The 20,630-nt window shown below is 44.3% G+C and overlaps 1 protein-coding gene across 2 annotated transcripts in view; it reads right to left on the bottom strand.

The window, feature by feature from the left end:
* Positions 1–20,630, bottom strand: part of LOC136686113 (ankyrin-2-like) — a 113,046-nt gene that overhangs the window by 72,776 nt on the left and 19,640 nt on the right. For both annotated transcript variants that reach the window (XM_066659660.1, XM_066659661.1), the window contains exons 2-9: positions 19,187–19,288; positions 17,353–17,451; positions 17,046–17,144; positions 16,862–16,960; positions 7,161–7,346; positions 6,905–6,928; positions 4,849–4,947; positions 649–747 (exon numbers count right to left, since the gene is read on the bottom strand). In XM_066659660.1, coding sequence (XP_066515757.1) covers positions 649–747; positions 4,849–4,947; positions 6,905–6,928; positions 7,161–7,346; positions 16,862–16,960; positions 17,046–17,144; positions 17,353–17,451; positions 19,187–19,288 — 807 coding nt within the window. The remainder of the gene's footprint in view (positions 1–648; positions 748–4,848; positions 4,948–6,904; positions 6,929–7,160; positions 7,347–16,861; positions 16,961–17,045; positions 17,145–17,352; positions 17,452–19,186; positions 19,289–20,630) is intronic.

Raw genomic sequence — 20,630 nt, 5'->3', positions numbered from 1 at the left:
TGTGAAGGACTGGCGTCCCCTCCAGGGTGTATTCCAGCCTTGCGCCCAATGATTCCAAGTAGGCTCCGGACCCACCGTGACCTGAATTGGATAAGCGGTTACAGATAATGGATGGATGGATGGATGGATGGAAACACTGCTCACTACCTGATGCATGCGCAGAATCTTTCTCTCTCTCTCTGACTCTTTAAAGGCCAGGCAGCCCTGCAGGTCTGACTGTGTGTCCCTCTGTGAACTAGGCATGATGTCTTCCTCTTGGGGACAGCAAACTCCAGTAATGTATACTAAGGGGTACCCTGCACCTGTGATTAATTTTTTTCTTGGATTACTGGTAGCACACATATAAATTGCAATTTTAATCAGATTGGTGAATGGAGTTTACATATAATCACCATAGTATGAATCTATAATTGGAATTAATTTAATCTGATTGGAGGAAATCTTTGCCTGTAAACATAGCCAGTGAGGGACAGTGGAGCTGAGAGAGGTGACAGTGAGTGGAAAAAGCAGGAGGTGATTTTAATGTCCTGGCTGATGTCTGTGTATTTTAATGCCCTGGCTGATGTCTGTGACAGTGTATATCATAGGTGATGAATGATAGGCTGTTCTGATGTTCTGATATGTGATCTGATAGCCTGAGGGGCTCACTCTGGTTTTGGCGTCAATCTGCGCTCCCCTGTCCAGCAGCAGAGCAGCCATGTTGGTATTTCCTCGTTTAGAGGCCACGTGGAGAGGGGTGATACCATTCTGCAGAGCACAAGGGGGGTGGGGGGGTTCACAGACAAGTCAAAATAAACACACACACTAAGACCACCAGTCAGTTACAATAACAACGTTATCAATACATCACCATAACAACCTTATCAAGAGTAATTAGCGCCAAATTGAAAATCACTCATTCCAATAGGACAATGTGAATTGCAACCCACGTCATTGCATTTCCTCACTAACATGCATGCCAAAAGGAAACGCAAGACTGCTATTACATTGTTTTCATGGCGCTTGTCCTCTTTACTGAAAAACAATACATACATTAATTTGCATTAAAAATTAAATGCTGAATTAGTGTCAGAATTGAATAAAATCAATCTTGAAATGTAATAAATGCGCAACTGTATCGCTTTACATCATGAGGTATCTGTCAAGTCAGCAGTCATCCCCATGATTGTGTAGCCTACTGAACCAGACTAAGGGACCATGTTAAAGGCTTAGGAAACCTTTGCAGGTGTTTTGTGAAAAATGACAAATTTTGGCTTTTCATTGGCTTCTGTGTGACACTATATTACTGCATTTGACTTACGCAAATCTGTCAGATAACCTACTCTTTCTGTGAGCCAGCATAACGTGTGATAATTAGGTATGAAACAAGATCAAGTTTAAGAAAACTTAAATCATGAAGTTATTTTGAGAAGTGATTGCCTATTTCAATGACAAAAATAATTAACAGAAGAAAGTTAATTTGTTGTTCTTAACATATTTAGGGTTTATTTTTAACATACTCACTGTCCCACAGTGTTATTTCTCTCTTTTACAGCAACAATTACACATGGAAAATTATGCAAACAAAGCAATGACATAATTTAGCGACTCCTACAACAGCCAATAGTTAATTTTCTTACTGAGGAGTTCCTCCTTCTCTTCTGAGTTTTATCCAACCTCCAGGGGTGTTTTTTCTTCTCTGCAGATTCATCTTCTATGAACACAAAGAGCTGGATGCCATGTGGAGCCTGGTACAGCCTTAGTTACAAGCCTGTATGCCGCACAAGTTACCAGGAGTTTTGAAGAATTGAGAATCACGGTCTCTTTCAAATATGTGACGCACGAGACTCGGTGCACTGGAGGTTACAGTGCTCGACGTGTATGCATCTTAGTGCATCCCCTTTTCTCTGTCTTTAGTGCTCCCTAGCTAAAACTGTACCTGCCCACACTCATGCACGCCGGAACAAAAACACTCGGCCCGATGACAGCACGCAGAGTCGGCATTGTCTTGGCCGCGATGTACGGCCGTAGAGCGGGCCGATAGTTCTGGCCCGAGTCTGGGAAACTCTTGGCCCAGACTCGGCCAAGTGTTGTGGCTGAGGCACAGATCAAATGACTCGGCCCTAGTCCGGCAAGCCATAACTCAATCGCAATAACTGGACCATGACCGAGTTTGAGCCAGAAGCATGCCATTAGTGCCAGACTCAGCTCAGATCTGGCTCATTACTGGTTCCCTCAGAAAAGGATAGAACCAGGTTCATGAAGAAATTACTGCTTTATTAAATATAAACTTACACTCTCTGAAAAAAGGTACAATATTGGTCACTAAAGGTAAACCATTGTTTAAAAGTCCAGTTTTGTTCCTTAAACATACATGTTTGTAATCTTTCATTATAGAAATGTGTCATATAACAAAAAACATAATAAAAGTCCTGAAGATGAAACAGGGAGTATGAAATCAACACATTTTAAAATCTATATATGGATACACATACCATAAAATGGGAATGGTTGGTGATATTAACTTCCTGTCTGTGGCACATTATTTAATGGGTGGGGGGCTTTTCAAGATGGGTGGTGATCATGGTGGCCATTTTGAAGCTGGCACGTTCCCTGAGTTTTTCCACCAAGATGGTGCACCACCACATTATGGGTGTCAGGTCCGAGTATTCCTACATGAACAGTTTCCTGGAAACTGGATTGGTCGTCGTGGGCCCGCCTCCCAATCTGACACCCTTAGACTTTTATCTTTGGGGTCATCTGAAGACAATTGTCTATGCTGTGAAGATACGAGATGTGTAGCATCTGAAATTACGGATACTGGACGCCTGTGCTAGCATTTCTCCTGCGGTGTTGCTATCAGTGTGTGAAGAGTGGGAGAATAGGGTTGCATTGACAATCCAACACAATGGGCAGCACTTTGAACACATTTTATAAGTGGTCAGAAACTTGTAAATAACTCATGAAAGAATAAAGTTGTGTTAAAAACAAAGCACACCATTGTTTTTCTTGTGAAATTCCCAATACATTTGATGTGTCACATGACCCTTTTCCCATTGAAAAAACAAAAGTTGGAGGCAAAATGGCCGATGTCTCCATATTAACCCTATTTATCATAATCATTTCTGTGGTTCGTGTCCCAGTCATTACATCAATATTCTAAAATATTACAATACAGAGCTTACCTATAACTGTACGGCATTTAACAAGTTAAAATAATGATTTAATTTATTTAACATTTTTTATATCGTTTTCCAGACAGTTTATTTTTAGACGTGGGCCACATACGATTAATACACAGTATTTAATAAAATGCTCTGATCAATGTAGTGTGCTAACTGCAATGGCAACTGCCTCGCCAGCCAACAGTGCCAACATGCAGCCGGAACTGGGCCAGATGCAGCGTGCCGCATTCACACCGAGCCTCAGCTAGCCGACAGTGCCAACGTGCAGCCGGAATTGGGCCAGATAAAGGGTGCCGAATTTACACTGAGCCTCAGCTAGCCGACAGTGCCAAAGTGCAGCCGAAATAGGGCCAGATAAAGGGTGCCGCATTCACGCCGAGCCTCAGCTAGCCGACAGTGCCAACGTGCAGCCGGAATTGGGTCAGATGCAGCGTGCCGCATTCACGCTGAGTCACAGCCAGCTGACAGTCCCAACGTGCAGCCGGAACTGGGCCAGATACAGGGTGCCGCATTCACGCCAAGATGTCAGCCAGCCAACAGTGCCAACATGCAGCCAGTATTGGGCCAGATAAAGGGTGCCGCATTCACGCCGAGTCACAGCCAGTCTACAGTGCCAACATGCAGCCGGAACTGGGCCAGATACAGGGTGCCGCATTCACGCCGAGACGGCAGCCAGCCAACAGTGCCAACATGCAGCCGGAACTGGGCCAGATACAGGGTGCTGCATTCACCCCGAGTCACAGCCAGTGGACAGTGCCAATGTGCAGCCGGAACTGGGCCAGACACAGAGTGCCGCATTTACGCTGAGCCTCAGTTAGCCGACAGTGCCAACGTGCAGCCGGATTTGGGCGAGATACAGCGTGCCGCATTCACACCGAGTCACAGTCAGCCGACAGTGTCAACGTGCAGCCAGAACTGGGCCAGTTACAGGGTGCCGCATTTACGCCGATACGGCAGCCAGCCGACAGTGCCAACGTGCAGCCGGAACTGAGCCAGATACACGGTGCTGCATTCACGCTGAGTCACAGCCAGCCGACAGTGCCAATGGGCAGCCGGAACTAGGCCAGACGTGACGTGCCGCATTCACGCCGAGACAGCAGCCAGCCGAGCCAGATCTACCTTGCTAGCTGGGGAGTGACATTAAATCAATGTAATAAATATTCACTTTATATTTGGGCACGTTTTTCATACATCAGTGTATAAATGTAATCCCAGATGTATTGCATTTCGATGAGACATTTATTTTTGTGTATTCCTTGTGTGTTGTTTTACAGTAAAGAGGTCAAGCAATGTGAAAACAATGTACTAGAGGTTGTGCTTTTCACTTTGGCATATGTTCTACATGTTAGTGTATAAAAAGCAATGAAGTGTGTGAATTGCATTCCACCCTGTTCTGTTGCAGTGATTACGTTTCAATTTAGAACTAATTCCTCTCCATATATCAATACATCAATATAACAGCCATATCAATGCTTCACCATAACAGCCATATCAGTACATCACTGTAACAACCATGTCAGTACATCACAATAACTTTATTTGCACGTTACTGTAACTATTTGATCAACTTTTATATTTTATTGGCTGAGAAGGGTGAGGCTGCACTGTTAATGGCTGGGAGGGCTGAAACTGTGTGATTGGCAGAGGATTAGAGGCTCTTCTGTATGATTGGTTGAGAGGTTACCCGAGCAGTAAAGTCCACGGCAGCTCCCCGGTTGAGCAGCAAAGTCGAAACGTTGACGTTTCCGTAGTGAGCAGCAATGTGGAGAGGAGTGAATCCACTCTGTAGAGAGATAAAGGGAAAACAAGAGGAGAAGGAGACAGAGGAGAGAAAAATGAGGGAAGGAGAAGAGAGAGAGTGAGAGAAATGTGTTTATATTTCACGAGTGCGGCCATCATGTCAGAGCCATGCAACATGCCCATGGAAAGGTGCAAGAAATAAAGATATGAATGTAGGAGGAGGAGGTAGAGGAGGAGAGGAGGGGATGGACTGGACGCTGAGTGAAAGGAAAATGTGACCAGCTGGACATGCACCAAACACAGTCGGGACCACTCCAGCATTTACAGAGACCCCCTGTGTCCAGCATATGAGCAGCGCAGCATCTCATATTCATCTAGAAGCAGAGTGATGAAGCACAGAACAAGCATGGAACAAAGGAAAGCAGACAAAGCTAAAGCCAAGAATGGCCACGGTTGTGGCCAGTTGCTATCAGGTATGTGGGGGGGTGGAGATGGGAGATGGGGGTGTGCCTTACCTTCCCGCTCTGACAGACATGGTGTAATTTGAGAGACAAAATTAAAAGGGTGCAGCAGAAAAGAACCAAAGACCACTTATGGACAGCATGCGATGCCCAGAATTTTGATCGACTAAGTTTCAGTTTGGACCACGAGGTCACATCCCATGGAACCAGTCACTGTGCCACTGCAATGCTCAATGTATTCACTTCCTTTCCAAATGGAACAGTCCAGACCCTCCCCCCACCGCTTTTACTGGGCCCCTGTTACCGGGCGTCCAGTGACGGCAAGTTGGACAAAGGTGGGTGTGTGGCTGTGGCTCCATGCTGTTTTGGATACGTGCACTTTCAAGTCATGTAACATGAAAAACTATTTACAAACAAAACCCACATCACTTTCTAACATAAATGAACAGGACACAAGTGCAACAGTGACCAACAGGAACAAGAGTAAACACAAACGATCGGCAGAGTGTGGCGGTCAGTGATGTGCAGAAAGGCAAATATTAGACCACACACCCACATTCATCATGCTTTCTGTGCCTCATGCAGTGTTTTGTTATAAAGTGTGAATCAGAAGTATTATGTGTAGTGTGAATAGGTGTGGACAGATGTGCATTTTAGTGGACAGTTGAGGACAGATATTTTGTAGACATATTTTCTGGTTGCAGAATAGACAGATGTGTACAGGTGTGCTGTTGTGTGGATAAGGATAAACAGGAGTGTAAAGGGTGTGTGCTGTAGGGTCAACAGATGTGCTGTAAGGTGCACATGTTTAAATAGGTATGTACAGGTGTGCTATAGGATGAAGCAATGTGTACAGGTGTGCCATAGGTTGCACAGCTTGCTGTAGACAGATGTGTACAGGCATGTAAACGTGTGCTGTAGAGTGTACAGTTGTGTACAGGTGAAGCATAAGGTGTACATGTGTGTGCAGGTGTTTACAGATGTGATGTAGAAAGTACAGGTGTGCTTTAGAGTGTACAGGTGTCAACAGGTGTTAGAGTATACCGGTGCGTACAGATATGCTGTGGAGTGTGAACAGGTGTGTACAGGTAAGAAATACCTAAGGAGTAGAAAGGTTTGTACAGGTGTGCTGTAGAGTATACAGATGTGTACGGGTGTTCCATGGAGTGTACAGGTTTGTGTGGGTTTGTACAGATGTGCTGTAGAATGTACAGATGTGAACAGGCATGCTATAGATTAGACAGATGTGCTGTAGAGTGTACAGGTGTGTTATAGAGTAGACAGGCTTTTACATGTTGAAACAGGTTTGCTGTGGAGTGTGCAGGTGTGTATAGATGTGCTGTAGAATGTACAGATGTGAACAGGCATGTTATAGATTAGACAGATGTGCTGTAGAGTGTACAGGTGTGTTATAGAGTAGACAGGCTTTTACATGTTGAAACAGGTGTGCTGTGGAGTGTGCAGGTGTGTATAGATGTGCTGTAGGATGGATAGGCAGAAGCAAAGAAGCTGAACAGTGATCTGAAAGAAGGTCGGTACCTCTGTGGTTCTGTTGACCATCATCTGAAAAGAACACAACACATTCCAGCTGTTTAGAATAGATTCATGTTAACACCTAGGCTCAGGAAAAAGGCATTTGGGCAGAGCAATGACTCTACAGACTAAGCTCACAGTAAAAAGAACCAGGTCATGTAGTCTATCCCTCGCAGTATGGGTCAGACCCAGGCCTTGGGACACGGGTAGGAGTCCTGTGGTGAAGAGTGTGTTAACAGAGGTGTGGGGAGTGTGTGCTGACCTTGGACTGGACGTCAGCATTGTGGTCGTTCTGCAACAGCAGTGCCGCTGATTTGGTGTCATCTTTCCGGGCTGCAATGTGCAGCGCTGGGAGCCGGACTTTCCCTTTAGTGTCATGCTCCAGCAGCAAAGAGACCACCTGGTTATGGCCCTGCTGCAACGCAATCGCCAGCGGAGTGAACCCGTCCTATAGGGAGAGAGATCTCTGCTTATCCCAGCACATATGGCCTTCAACTGTCTAACTGTCTATGCCCACTCTGCCTCCCTAGACCAGCCCACTCAGCCTCCTACAGACAAACCATGCATAATCAGCCTAAAGCAATTTAACACCACCCACTCAACTAGCACACATCTACACCCAACCAATCAGCCTATAACAATCTATGCATGCCCGCTCAGCATGCAGAATTCTAACCAAGCCTACTGAGCCCACAGCCATCTAAACCACCCGCTCAGCTACAATAATTTAACTCCACCCACCTCAACCTGCCACAGTTTAAACATGCCCACTCAGCCTACAGCAATTTAACCCTGCCCACTCAGCCTGCACTATTCAGAGCCATGTAGAGAGTTGTGTCAACTCTGTTCATGCCAATGGACCATTTTTTACAGCAATGACAGATCATGGAGCCTCGCAATAGTTCCCAGAAGTTAGTCCCAGACACCAGCAGCATCGTAGAGTTACAGCATAACAGACATGAGTATGATGTGTGATTAAAATTTAAGTTGTTTAAAGAATGAGATGTTATATTATCAACACATCTATATCCAATTAATAAATGTGTTAAAGCATGTAGGCGGATTTCCCCACTAAATCAGTATATTTATGTGTGATGTTATGATTTATTCCATTGGGGATTATGTTTGGCTGGGGGAGTATTTGTTAAATTTAGCTGGGGTTGAGTGACTGTAGACTTGTGAGTGGAGAAGGTGAAATAAGTATTTATTTTGCAATACAAACTAAGCTAAAGTTACACAACAGTAAGACACAATAGTTTTTGTGATTATGTAGAGGTTATCCTTGTCCTCTCTGGTCCGGATGACATGGAGTCCCAGTGTTCCATAAAGAACTTCAAATCATGACTCATCTGACCACAGAACAGTCTTCCATTTTGCCACACTCAATTTTAAAAGACCCCTGGCCCAGTGCAAACGTCTGAGCTTGTGGAGCTTGCTTAGAAATGGCTTCCTCTTTGCACTGTAGAGTTTCAGCTGGCAACGGCGGATGGCACGGTGGATTGTGTTCACTGACAATGCTTTCCAGAAGTATTCCTGAGCCTATTCTGTTATTTCCTTGACAGTGGCATTCCTGTTTGAGGTGCAGTGACGTTTAAGGGCCCGAAGATCACGAGCATCCAGTAGAGTTTTACAGCCTTGACCCTTACGCACAGCAATTGTTCCAGATTCTCTGAATCTTTTGATAATGTTATGCACAGTTGATGATGATAACTTAAAAGTCTTTGCTATTTTACACTGGGTAACTCCATTCTGGTATTGCTGCACTATCTTTCTGCGTAAGAATGGTGGAATTGGTGATGCTCTTACCATCTTGGCTTCAGACAGACACTGACACTCTGACAAGCTCTTTTTATACCCAATCATGTTGTCAATTGACCTAATTATTAGTGTTAATTGGTCTTACAGCGGGGCGGCACGGTGGCGCAGCAGGTTAGTGTCGCAGTCACACAGCTCCAGGGACCTGGAGGTTGTGGGTTCGATTCCCGCTCCGGGTGACTGTCTGTGAGGAGTTGGTGTGTTCTCCCCGTGTCCGCGTGGGTTTCCTCCGGGTGCTCCGGTTTCCTCCCACAGTCCAAAAACACACGTTGCAGGTGGATTGGCGACTCGAAAGTGTCTGTAGGTGTGAGTGTGTGAGTGAATGTGTGTGTGTGTGTGTGTTGCCCTGTGAAGTACTGGCGTCCCCTCCAGGGTGTATTCCCGCCTTGCGCCCGATGATTCCAGGTAGGCTCTGGACCCCCCGCGACCCTAAATTGGATAAGCGGTTACAGATAATGGATGGATGGATGGATGGTCTTACAGCTGTTCGTTATATGCTCAACTTCCTTTTTCCAGCCACTTATTGCTACTTGTCCCAACGTTTTTGGGATTTGTTGACACTGTGAAATTTTGATTCAACATATTTTTCCTTTAAAATGTTACATTTACTCAGCTTAAACTTTTGATCTGTCATCTATGTTCTATTACGAATAAAATATTGACATTTGCCATCTCCACATCATTGCATTCAGTTTTTATTCCCAATTTGTTTAGTGTCCCAACTTTTTTGGAATCCGGTTAGTATTATGTGTGCAAACCTATGTGATTTAATATGTCCTGGCTCAGTGTTATATTTTAATGTATTTTAAAGTCTGCAAACTTTAGCCAGATTAGCTCACTCCCTTACAAATATAATTGCATTTACTTTGAAATTAATTGGAATTATACCTCAGTACACAGATGCTGGTCATAAAATTAGAATATCATTAAAAATTTGATTTATTTCAGTAATTCCATTCAAAAAGTGAAACTTACACACATTCTTTACACACAGACTGATATATTTCAAGTGTTTATTCCTTTTAATTTGATAATTATAACTGAAAATTAATGACAATCCAAATTCAGTTTCCCAGAAAATTAGAATATTGTGAAAAGGTTCAATATTGAAGACACCTTGTGCCACACTCTAATCAGCTAATTAACTCAAAACACCTACAAAGGCCTTTAAATGGTTTCTCAGTCTAGTTCTGTAAGGTATACAATCATGGGAAAGACTGCTGACTGGACAGTTGTCCAGAAGACGACCATTCACACCTTACACAAGCAGAGCAAGACACAAAAGGTCATTGTATAGAGGCTGGCTGTTCACAGAGCTCTGTGTCCAAGCTCATTAATAGAGAGGAGAAAGGAAGGAAAAGATGTGGTACAAAAAAGTGTACAAGCGATAACCGCACCCTGGAGAGGATTGTGAAACAAAACCTATTCAAAAATGTGGGGGAAATTCACAAAGACTGGACTGCAGCTGGAGTCATTGCTTCAAGAACCACCACCACACATACGTATGTACTTCCAAAAAGGACTGGACTGCTGCTGAGTGGTCCAAAGTTATGTTCTCTGATGAAAGTCAATTTTGGATTTCCTTTGGAAATCAAGGTCCCAGAGTCTGGAGGAAGAGAGGAGAGGCACAGAATCCACCTCTCTTGAGGTCCAGTGTAAAGTTTCCACAGTCGGTGATGGTTTGGGGTGCCATGTCATCTGCTGGTGTTGGTCCACTGTGTTTTCTGAGGTCCAAGGTCAATGCAGCCGTCTACCAAGAAGTTTTAGAGCACTTCATGCTTCCTCCTGCTGAGACTTTATGGAGATGCAGATTTCATTTTCCAACAGGACATGGAACCTGCACACAGTGCCAAAGCTACCAGTACCTGTTTTAAGGACCATGGTCTCTCTGTTCTTAATTGGCCAGCAAACTCGCCTGACCTTAACCCCATAGAAAATCTATGGGGTATTGTGAAGAGGAAGATACAATATGCTAGACCCAACAATGCAGAAGAGCTAAAGGCCACTATCAGAGCAACCTGGGCTCTCTGAGCAGTGCCACAGACTGATCAACTCCATGCCACACCACATTGCTGCAGTAATTCAGGCAAAAGGAGCCCTACCTTAGTATTCAGTGCTATACATGTTCATACTTTTCATAATCATACTTTTCAGTTGGCCAGCATTTCTAAATATCTTTTTTTTGCGTATTGGTCTTAAGTAAAATTCTAATATTCTGAGATACTGAAATTGGGGTTTTCATTAGTTGTCAGTTATAATGATCAAATTATAAGAAATAAACACTTGAGACATATCAGTCTGTGCGAAATGAATCAGTATAAAATAATTTTTACTTTTTGAATGGTGTTACTGAAATAAATCAACTTTTTCATGATATTCGATTCGAGTCAAGTTTATGACCAGCACCTGTACTATTCCAAGACCCATAAACACAGGACCAAACTCCAGGACCAAAGTTTCAACATAATTTGAACATCACTACATTCTGTTTTTATTTACATTTTGCAGTGTCCTAGCATTTATGGATTGTAATTGGTTGTAATTTGGTCCCAATGTACCCAAAAGCATAGCACTGGCCAAAAACCTAAAAAGTGTACAGCTGAAGGATGTGTACCAGTAAGGCATAATCATAATTTTTATAACTTTTGCCTTATTGAGCACTCCATCTCGTTATGTTCAAGTTCATCACACACTAGAATGGCTATCCATGTGTGTGTGTGTGTTTACATGTTATTTTTTTTATTGGGATAGCCACTCATGGTTAATTTGCTAGTACGGACCAGAAGTCTTTTGGGAGGAGTTCAGAGTGGCTTATGAATGTGTATGAAGCCGGACAGAGTGTTGCTAAGTCCAGTTTCTACTTCAGTGTATTTGATGGTGGTTGGACAATGGTGAGGGGTCTGAGGCTGGCAACAATAAGTGGAAAGTAGATTAGTAGCAGCCTTAAAGTAAAGTACAACAGAGGGGCAGCATTAATAAAGCAAGATGTCCTTCATTGGCAGGTGTGCCCTGGTGGTGCCTTTCCAATGGCATAGAGGGAATTGAGAACGGAAGAGTGATCTAAATGGATGACAGATGAGGCCAATTAAGAAGCCCAAAAAGGGTCAGCACCGCAGGAATGGGGAGAGAGAAGGCAGTTTGTCACATAGGAAAGAGACAAAATCCAAAGATGCTGAGGAGCTCAAGCAAGGGTGGTAATGGTGGTAGAAAGTTGACTCAAATATAGCAAAGACGCCTAGATGGTGATGAAAAACAGGTGCCAGAGAAGAGGCAGCATGTAAGAAGGTGAACTGAATTTGAGGTGGCTGAGTGCTGGTAACACCTGAGGAGAGAGCATAAGTTGGAACTTAGGGGCTAGGAGCAGCATGGTTGTGAAGATAAGAGGACAGGTTGAAGGCCCACAGTGCCTGGCGGAATCAATGCGAACTGTATCATAGGAGGCAGGGTGAGTTGCAGTTGCTAGCAGAGAGATGAAAGATGAAGGTCCTCGGTGGCAGGAGTTGGAAAGTTAGAAGCCAAGAGCGACAAGGCTGCATGTAAGAGGTTGAATTGAATTTGAGGTGGTGTCAAGGGCTTGAGTGCTGGGTATGGGGGCTGGTCCAAGGCAACGCCTGAGAAGAGAGCTTAAGCTGGAACTTAGAGGTATCAGAGCAGCATGATTGCGAAGAGAAGAGGTCAGGTTGAAAACCCACAGCTGCTGGAGGAATCAGTGCAAACAGTACCATAAGAGGCCAGGTGAGGTACAGTCGCTAGCAGAGAGATGAAGGTCCTCGGTGGCATGAGCTGGAAATTTAGAAGCTGAGAGCAATGTGGCTGCCCAGAGGAGAGAATGGGATGAAGGTCCATGGCAGTACCTGACACAGAGTGAGGGTTTAAATAAGATAGGAGCAGCGTATTTGGAAAGGAGAGAGGCTGGGCCAAAGGTCTGGGTGGGAGAAAACGCAAGCTGCAAATCTAGGGCTGGTAGAAGCTTAGCTGCAAGCAGAGAGGCAGAAAGTAAGCTCCAGTATGAGAGAGTGCAAGCCGTACAGTGGACGCAGGGCGCTGTTTGTCTGTGAGGGGAAGGCATAGGGATGAGTGTCCACAGCAGTTTCTGAGGAGAGAGTGCAAGCTGTGAAGTTGAAGGCGGGCGGCACGGCCATAAAGCTAGGGGTTGGGACAAAGGGCAACGGCATGAGAGAAGAGGGCTGTAAAGCAAGCAGCAGGATGCAGCGAAACCACAAGGGGAAGGGGATTAGGATGAAGGTCCACATTAGGATAGAGGGTGTAAAGTAAGAGGCGGGGTATGGGACAGCCGCAAAGGAGAGAGGATTAGGACATGGCCTGTAACAGCACCCGAGAAGACGATGAGCTGGAAAGTCAGAGACCGGGAGTAGTGCAGCAGCAAAAAGTGGGTGATGAAGGTCCACCGAAGCACCTGAAAACAGAGCAGGAGCTAGAAGCTATAGAGTATGAGCAGCAAGGCAGCACAGAGGAGGGTCCAGGGGGTGTGAGCTGGAAAGGATGATGCATAGAGTGGCAGCTGCTGTGGGGTAGAGGGTGGGATGAAGAAAGGCAGGGGTGGGTGGGTGAAATGAAAATGAATCAGCAATAAAGAAGCCATAAAAGAGTGCCCAGAGTGCTGGACAGGAGACGGGCCTGCTGCATCACCTATAGAGGGGTGCAGGCTAGAAGGTCTGAGGCATGTAGCTGCAGCTGCAATGGGGGACGAGGTGGGATGATGAAGGGAGTGGTGGGATGATGCATGGAGACAGATGTAGACAAAGAGAAAGGGAGGGGTTGGGATGATAAAGGGAGGGGTGGGATGATGCGTACAGACAGATGTAGAGAGGAAGAGCAAGGGAGGGGTTGGGATGATAAAGGGAGGGGTTGGGATGATGTGTAGAGAGGATAAGGGGGAACAAAACGAGCAAGGGGGGGCTTTGTCTAAATGGGTGAAATGCTGTCAATCAGGGTAGTGTTCAGAGGGAAGGAGGAGGCGATTTGGAATGAAGGCTTAAGCATGCTGCCTGCTTTCTTTTCCAACATTTCAAATAGGACCATCTTGGCAAGCAGGGTAGATGAACTAGTGCCCTGGTGATGCACATAAATATTGCAGATTCCAAGCCATTTTCCAATGCAGCTCAGGTAATTATATTATTATCAAAAAAGCCCTCTAAGTCACCAGCCTGTGAGACAGCAAAGACTATAAGACATTGAAGCTAATGTCTACAGCTTAGACACAACCAGGAAGGGTAACAGGAAGACAAAGAATGCTCCAGCAGGGGGTGTTGAGTCTGAGATAGGAGGTTGTGACATCATTGCATTGCTGCTCCGTACACTGGCAGAGGAGTTCCTCTCGTTAGCTCTCGTTCTCGGGAGCATGTTACTGGAACACTGAGGCTGTTCTGCTGGAGAGGAGGAAATGGGAGGAAATGTAGAGCTCGTTGCTGTGGAGCAGCAGCCGTGACGACGGTAGATTCACATTCCCCAAACACGAGGCAGTTCCGTAGCTGCGTAGCCGGAGATGAAGGTAAAGGGAGGCTCAAAGCCGTGCGCCAGCGTTGGAGGTAGATACGGGGTGTCACGCAGTGGGAGGACAAGCAGAAAAGCAGAGCACCGATCCGGAGCGGGTAAGACCGCAGAGCATAGAACAGTTGAAGCAGTTTGCAGGCTTGACAACGACGTACGTAACTTCAAATACCAGGCAGTCCCATAGCTGTTTAGCTGGAGAAAGGGGAAAACAGGAGGCTCGGTGGGCTTGATAATGGCCAAACAAAGCTCAGAATATGGGGATCAGCAGGAATGACCCAGCGCGGAGGAGCGAGCTGACGTAGTGAAGCAGTCGAGTCGAGATCCATCTCCTGAACTAAATGAAGCGAGTTTGTCTGACACGGAAATGATGTGAATTTGCGAGGTATATATAGGGGTGAGAGGAGGAGTTCGGGCACGGTCCTACTTATATCTGCTTGGGACAAGATGTAATCATCAAAAAACCTTCTATGACTGGATCAACAGCAGAGACTACAAGAAATTTACAAGCAAGCTTTTTTTGGACCTTTGGTAGAGAGACCCTGTTCACACATTCTCTAAATGGCCTTAAGGCAACCAATTCTGTGAGAGAGACCATCAAGGCCAACAAATTGTCGAATCTAATAAGCAACTTCTAATTCAGTTCTGCCAAGATGTTTCAGATGCCATGTTTTCAAATGTGTATATCAGCATTTTAAATAGAAAGTATCAAATCATTATTTAGACAAAATGGAATGTGAAGATCAGTGTGCTGATGGATTGGATTAGGCCAGATTTGATAACAAGGGCTCTAAACAGCATTAAAATAAAAAGTCTTGCTCTACATTTTAGAGGGTTAACAAGTTTCTGTGCTGGTTGCATATATTAGTGGAGGTATTTGGTGCCATGGGAGTCAGTCTGGGATGAAGGAGGAAATAATAAAAAATAAGTTTATAAGTTTATAATTAACAGAAAAATTTAAGATGATTCTTTTTGTTTAATGCAGAACACATCCAGCAAAAGTTTTATGTTTCAGTGTCCCAGATCAAGGCAGTCAGCCATACAAAGCTGAACAATGAACCAACTATCAAAAAAGAGACAGTTAGATGGACTTTTTAAATTCATGCTCATATAATGTAACGTTATACCTTACATTTAAAATATGGGATTTAAAAATATCAACTTTTTTTAGTGGAATGTGACAATACATTTAATTGGTTGTAACTTTATTCATGTATTGTTTTTACCTTTATTAAACATGACTATTTTTCATGCAGCTCATAAATGTAATATATCCATGTTTTGTGAATACTGCAGTTGATGCAGAATTGTATCTCATTTACACTACTACAATTATTATTTGTTCCAACTACAGTCATTACTAAATGATTAAATTAAAAATAACTATTTGTGTTGCAGTTCACAATATTCTAATTTTCTGAGATACTGAATTTGAGGTTTTCATTAGTTGTCAGTTATAATCATCAAATTAAAAGAAAACACTGGAAACATATCAGTCTGTGTGTAATGAATTAGTATAATATACAAATTTCACTTTTTTAATGGAATTACCGAAATAAATCAACTTTTTCATGATATTCTAATTTTATGACCAGCACCTGTACATATATATATTCATTCATTAATTGTCTCAAACCGCTTATCCAATTCAGAGTCGAGGTCGGGCCAGAGCCTACCTGGAATCACTGGGCGCAAGGTGGGAACACACCCTGGAGGGGGCACCAGTTCTTCACAGTGCAACACATACTCACACCTACGGACACTATTTTTTTGAGTCCCTAATCCACCTACCAATGTGTGTTTTTGGACTGTGGGAGGAAACTGGAGCACCCAGAGGAAACCCACGCAGACACACGGAGAACACACCAAACTCCTCACAGTCTTATTTGGTCCAGTTTCAAACCTAATGTACACATGTTGTGCTGGCACACAGAAAGTGTAAGTCAGACTGTGAGTCAAATGCAGTGATATAGTGTCACACGAAAGAAACTGTACATCCCTCTGTGTAAGCTAGGACGGAATCATCGGCAGCTTTGGGCATGCTTGATTCATCTGCAATTTGGACATAGAGTGGAGGTTGTGGATCTCCTCTCTGCTCTGACTGCTGCTACTGGGAGATCTCCTGTGAGTGTTTTGGGACTGGGGAGGGGCCCCCAGCAGCAACTGCTGCTCTCTGAGAACAGTAAATGCAGAACGATATGTGCGGTCATGTCTGAGTCTCCAAAAGTAATAACCCCAGAAGATGTCGCTAGATATGTCGCTGGTCTCTTTTTTTGAAACACAGTCGTTAGAGGGGTCTGAATTCTTGCTAAATATAACAACAAAGTCGGCAACTCTGTTTACACGACCCTCTTCTCTACACAGCTCTGAACCAATCTAGAGACAGCAATCTAACCCTGCACACTCAGCCTACAGCAATCTAACCCCGTCCACTCAGCCTACAGCTATATAACTCCGCCCACTCAGCCTACAGCAATCTAAACCCACCCACTCAGCCTACAGCAATCTAAACCCACCCACTGATCTTGCAGCAGTTTTGCCCCAGCCACTCCGTCTACTGTAGCTTAGCCTGCCCAGTCTACATCCTGCAGCAGTTTAGCTCAACACATTCAGTTTGTCACATCTTCTCACACACACCTCTGTGGCAGTGCTCTGGTTCCCTCCATTCTCCAGCAGGTAGCGAACCACATCCAGGTGATTCTCTTGAGATGCCATGTATAGAGGAGTAAACCCATTCTACACACACACACACACAGAGAGTTATATGTCATATAACACTGTGTTATATGTCTTTACCTGTGACTGGTTGAGAGATCCTTACTTGTGATTGGGCGTTGACATCCGCTCCTCTTTTCACCAGCAGCTTGGCCACTTCCTTCTGCCCAGCCAATGAGGCAATATGGAGGGCGGTGTTTCCCTTCTGCTTGGCCAATCAGAGTGTTAAGAGTTAAAGTTGTATAGACTATTTAAATATTGATGCCATCAATACTGTGCCATCTCAGTGTGTCACCCCCATGGTCTCCTGCTGAAGAGGGAGTTGTGTCATGGAGTGTGTGTGCATGTGTGTGTGTGTGTGTGTGTGTGTGTGTGTGTGTGCGCGCGTGTGTGTTAGTGTGTGCGTTTTAGACCTTTGTTGCTGAGTCGACGGCTGCTCCTCTGTCCACCAGTTCCTCCACCAGCTCCACATGACCCTCTTTAGCAGCAAGATGGAGGGCATTCAACCCATTCTAAACACACACACACACACAGAACGTTATATTGTTCCACCATAAAAAAACCTCCTGGTTCTCCGTTCACTGTCCACTCTGTAATTCTACCTCTGTAATTACAATCTGTTACTCTGCATACTTTGTTGGCCTCCTTTCACTCTTTTGTTCAATGGTCATGTGTGTGTTTTGCCCCCTGGTGGTCCTGATATAAACTCTGTTTAAACTCTGCATTAGAGGATGAGGAGAAGCAGGTGGTAAAATTGGAACACAGTGTTTCTTCTGTTTTACAGGTTGGGGAGAGGGAGTTATATAGAGAGAGGGATTAAACTCTCCACATTTGCTCCATCAGATGATGAAATAGCCTCCACTCATTAACAGAGAGAGGATTTACATAACGATCACTGCCGTTGCCCCCGGGGTTAAGCCAAAGGTAGACAGGTTCACACTGCTAATGTGCCCGAGTGGAACACGCCAGGCCATGTCAGTGGTCAGATAAGGTGTTCCTTGAGGTCCTGGCCTAGGGCCTCTGCCCTTCATGTTACTGCAAGTGTGGAAACAAAACCTAGTTATCGATTTTAATGCCCAAGTGTGTGAGAGGGGCTGGACAAAAACCTGGAGCTGGAACCTGTGAAACATGAAAGACAAGTCAGAGGGACAGAGCAGCCAATGGCATTCTGAGGTGGTAGCTATGGTTTCAGGAATTACCCTTAAGGTGGTTGTTTTCCCAGAGGTTTATTAGGGCATTGCTAGATGGTAGCTATGGTGTCCCAAAGGGGAATTGCTAGGTGGTAGCTATAGTGCCTCTGGGTGTTATTAGGGCATTATTAGATCTTTCTTTAGAAGAAAAGAAGAAGAAACACTTTTATCCATCCTCTTAGGGAAAATGCTTCTCTGCATTTTTTAGTGTGTGGATAGTGGGAGTGTATGTTGTCCCAGGTGGTTATTAGGGTATTGACAGGACAGGTGTCCTGGGTGATTATTAGCATGTTGGTGTATGTTGTGCTGGGTTTTTATTAGGTTGATGATAGCAGGGATCTATAGTGTTCAAATTGGTTATTTGGATGTTTATATGAAGGGGTGTCTGTAGTGTCCTGGGTGGTTATTATGGTGTTTATATGAGGGGGTGTCTGTAGTGTCCTGGGTGGTTATTAGGCTGTTGACAGAAAGAGCGTATGGTGGATATTAGGGTGTTATCTAACGGAATTTAAATGTGAATAGAACTGAAGTGTAACATCCTCTGGACAGAGTTGAGGTCAGATAGTCGAGGTCATAACTGAATGATGTCACATGATTAACTTCAAATTGGCAGCATTCAGATGGGAGCATAACCTGTGTACATGATATTAGGTTGCATGTGAATGCACTGCAGAATCTGTTGTGTGTGTGTGTGTGTGTGTGGAGGGGGGGGGGTGTACAGCTGTTCAACTCAAACAGCTGTTCATTCCCCGCCTCCCTCCTCTCTCCAAACACACACACACAACAGTATTTCTAAATTAAGACTCGGTTGCTGTGGGAACGTTGCATATCTTAAAGTCAGAAACAGCAAGCCTCTACACCTCCACTCCACCTACTTCACAGTTCTCAGGTGCGTCCATTTGGCTTTGTCTGCAAAAGGTAACCCACAGTGTCCTCCTGCCCAAGTGGGCTACTCCTCTCTATGTGCACTGCGCCATGTTCAACTTGGTGCTCTGGTTTGACTGTGGTGTGTGTGTACGGACAGTGTCTATGAGTGTTCTGACCCTGAATGTCTTACCTGGTTACAGGTGGCGATGTCCTGTCCACTTTTCAGCAGCTCCAGAACCTTCTCAATGTTCCCAGCTCTTGCTGCCCTCAGGAAACTGGTGTTACTGTCCGACTGGAAAACACACACACACAATATACACACATTACACACACATATAGAATACATAAATATGCACACAGAAACATTCATTCATTTATTAATTCATTCATTCATTGTCTGCAACCACTTATCCAATTCAGGGTCGCTGTCGCTACCCGAATCAATGGGCGCAATGCAGGAACATACACTGGAGGGGGCGCCAGTCCTTCACAGGGCGACACACACTCACACCTATGGACACATTTGAGTCGCCAACCCACCTACCAAGGTCTGTTTTTGGACCATGGGAGGAAACCGGAGCACCCGGAGGAAACCCACGCAGAGACACATGGAGAACACACCACACTCGTCACAGACAGTCACCCGGAGGAAACCCACACAGACACAGGGAGAACACACCACACTCCTGACAGACAGTCACCCGGAGGAAACCCACGCAGACACGGAGAGAACACACCACACTCCTCACACACAGTCACCCGGAGAAAACCCACGCAGACACAGAGAGAACACACCACACTCCTCACAGACAGTCACCCGGAGGAAACTCACACAGACACAGGGAGAACACACCACACTCCTTGCAGACAGTCACCCGCAGCGGGAATCGAACCCACAACCTCCAGGTCCCTGGAGCTGTGTGAATGCTACCTGCTTGAGTGATATGTAATACTGGCACAAGTGTTTAAAACAAAAAGTACAATACATTTTCAAAACAATTGCGAGATCTGTCTCCTACTAAACAAACAGCTACGGAGTAAAAGAGTGCCAAAAAATTTGAGTTTAAAAAACTATATTCGCAAATGTACTGGAATCTGCATAATAGAATTAAAATTGACTAATGTGCCAAAATATTTTTAATATATAGAGGTTCACACATACAGAAGTAGAGATGTGTGCACACTCAGTCACATTCAAAAGCTCCCACAGTCACACTTGGAACCTTTAAATGCCAGAGAGTATAATTACATGAAAATTTTAAGTCATTTGAGCAGTACTGATTCACACATTCAGAACATTTTATTTACAAATGCTTTTCTAAAATCTTTTCTACTTTTTAAAATACTCTTTCTATATAAAATATTTTACACATTTGCAAACTTGAATCATTATTATTATTGTGTATGTATATAGTATTATTATTGTTGTTGTTGTTTTTGTTTTTGTTTCATATTGGCACATTCCAATTCATTTGTGAATTTGGATTTAACATCTTTGTAGTTACTCAAACACAACTGCAAATTTCAATACATTTATGAAAATATTTTTACAAGCTCAAGAATTTTTTACCCTATTTTGGCCCTACTGAACTTTAAAAATTCATTAAACTAATACCATTACACCACTACATTGT

This window comes from Hoplias malabaricus, chromosome 2 (genome assembly GCF_029633855.1).
Source record: "Hoplias malabaricus isolate fHopMal1 chromosome 2, fHopMal1.hap1, whole genome shotgun sequence".
In the NCBI taxonomy this organism is placed as follows: Eukaryota; Metazoa; Chordata; class Actinopteri; order Characiformes; family Erythrinidae; genus Hoplias; species Hoplias malabaricus.
The sequence above is the reverse complement of the archived record's forward strand: the minus strand, read 5'-3'. Positions and strand labels throughout refer to the sequence as shown.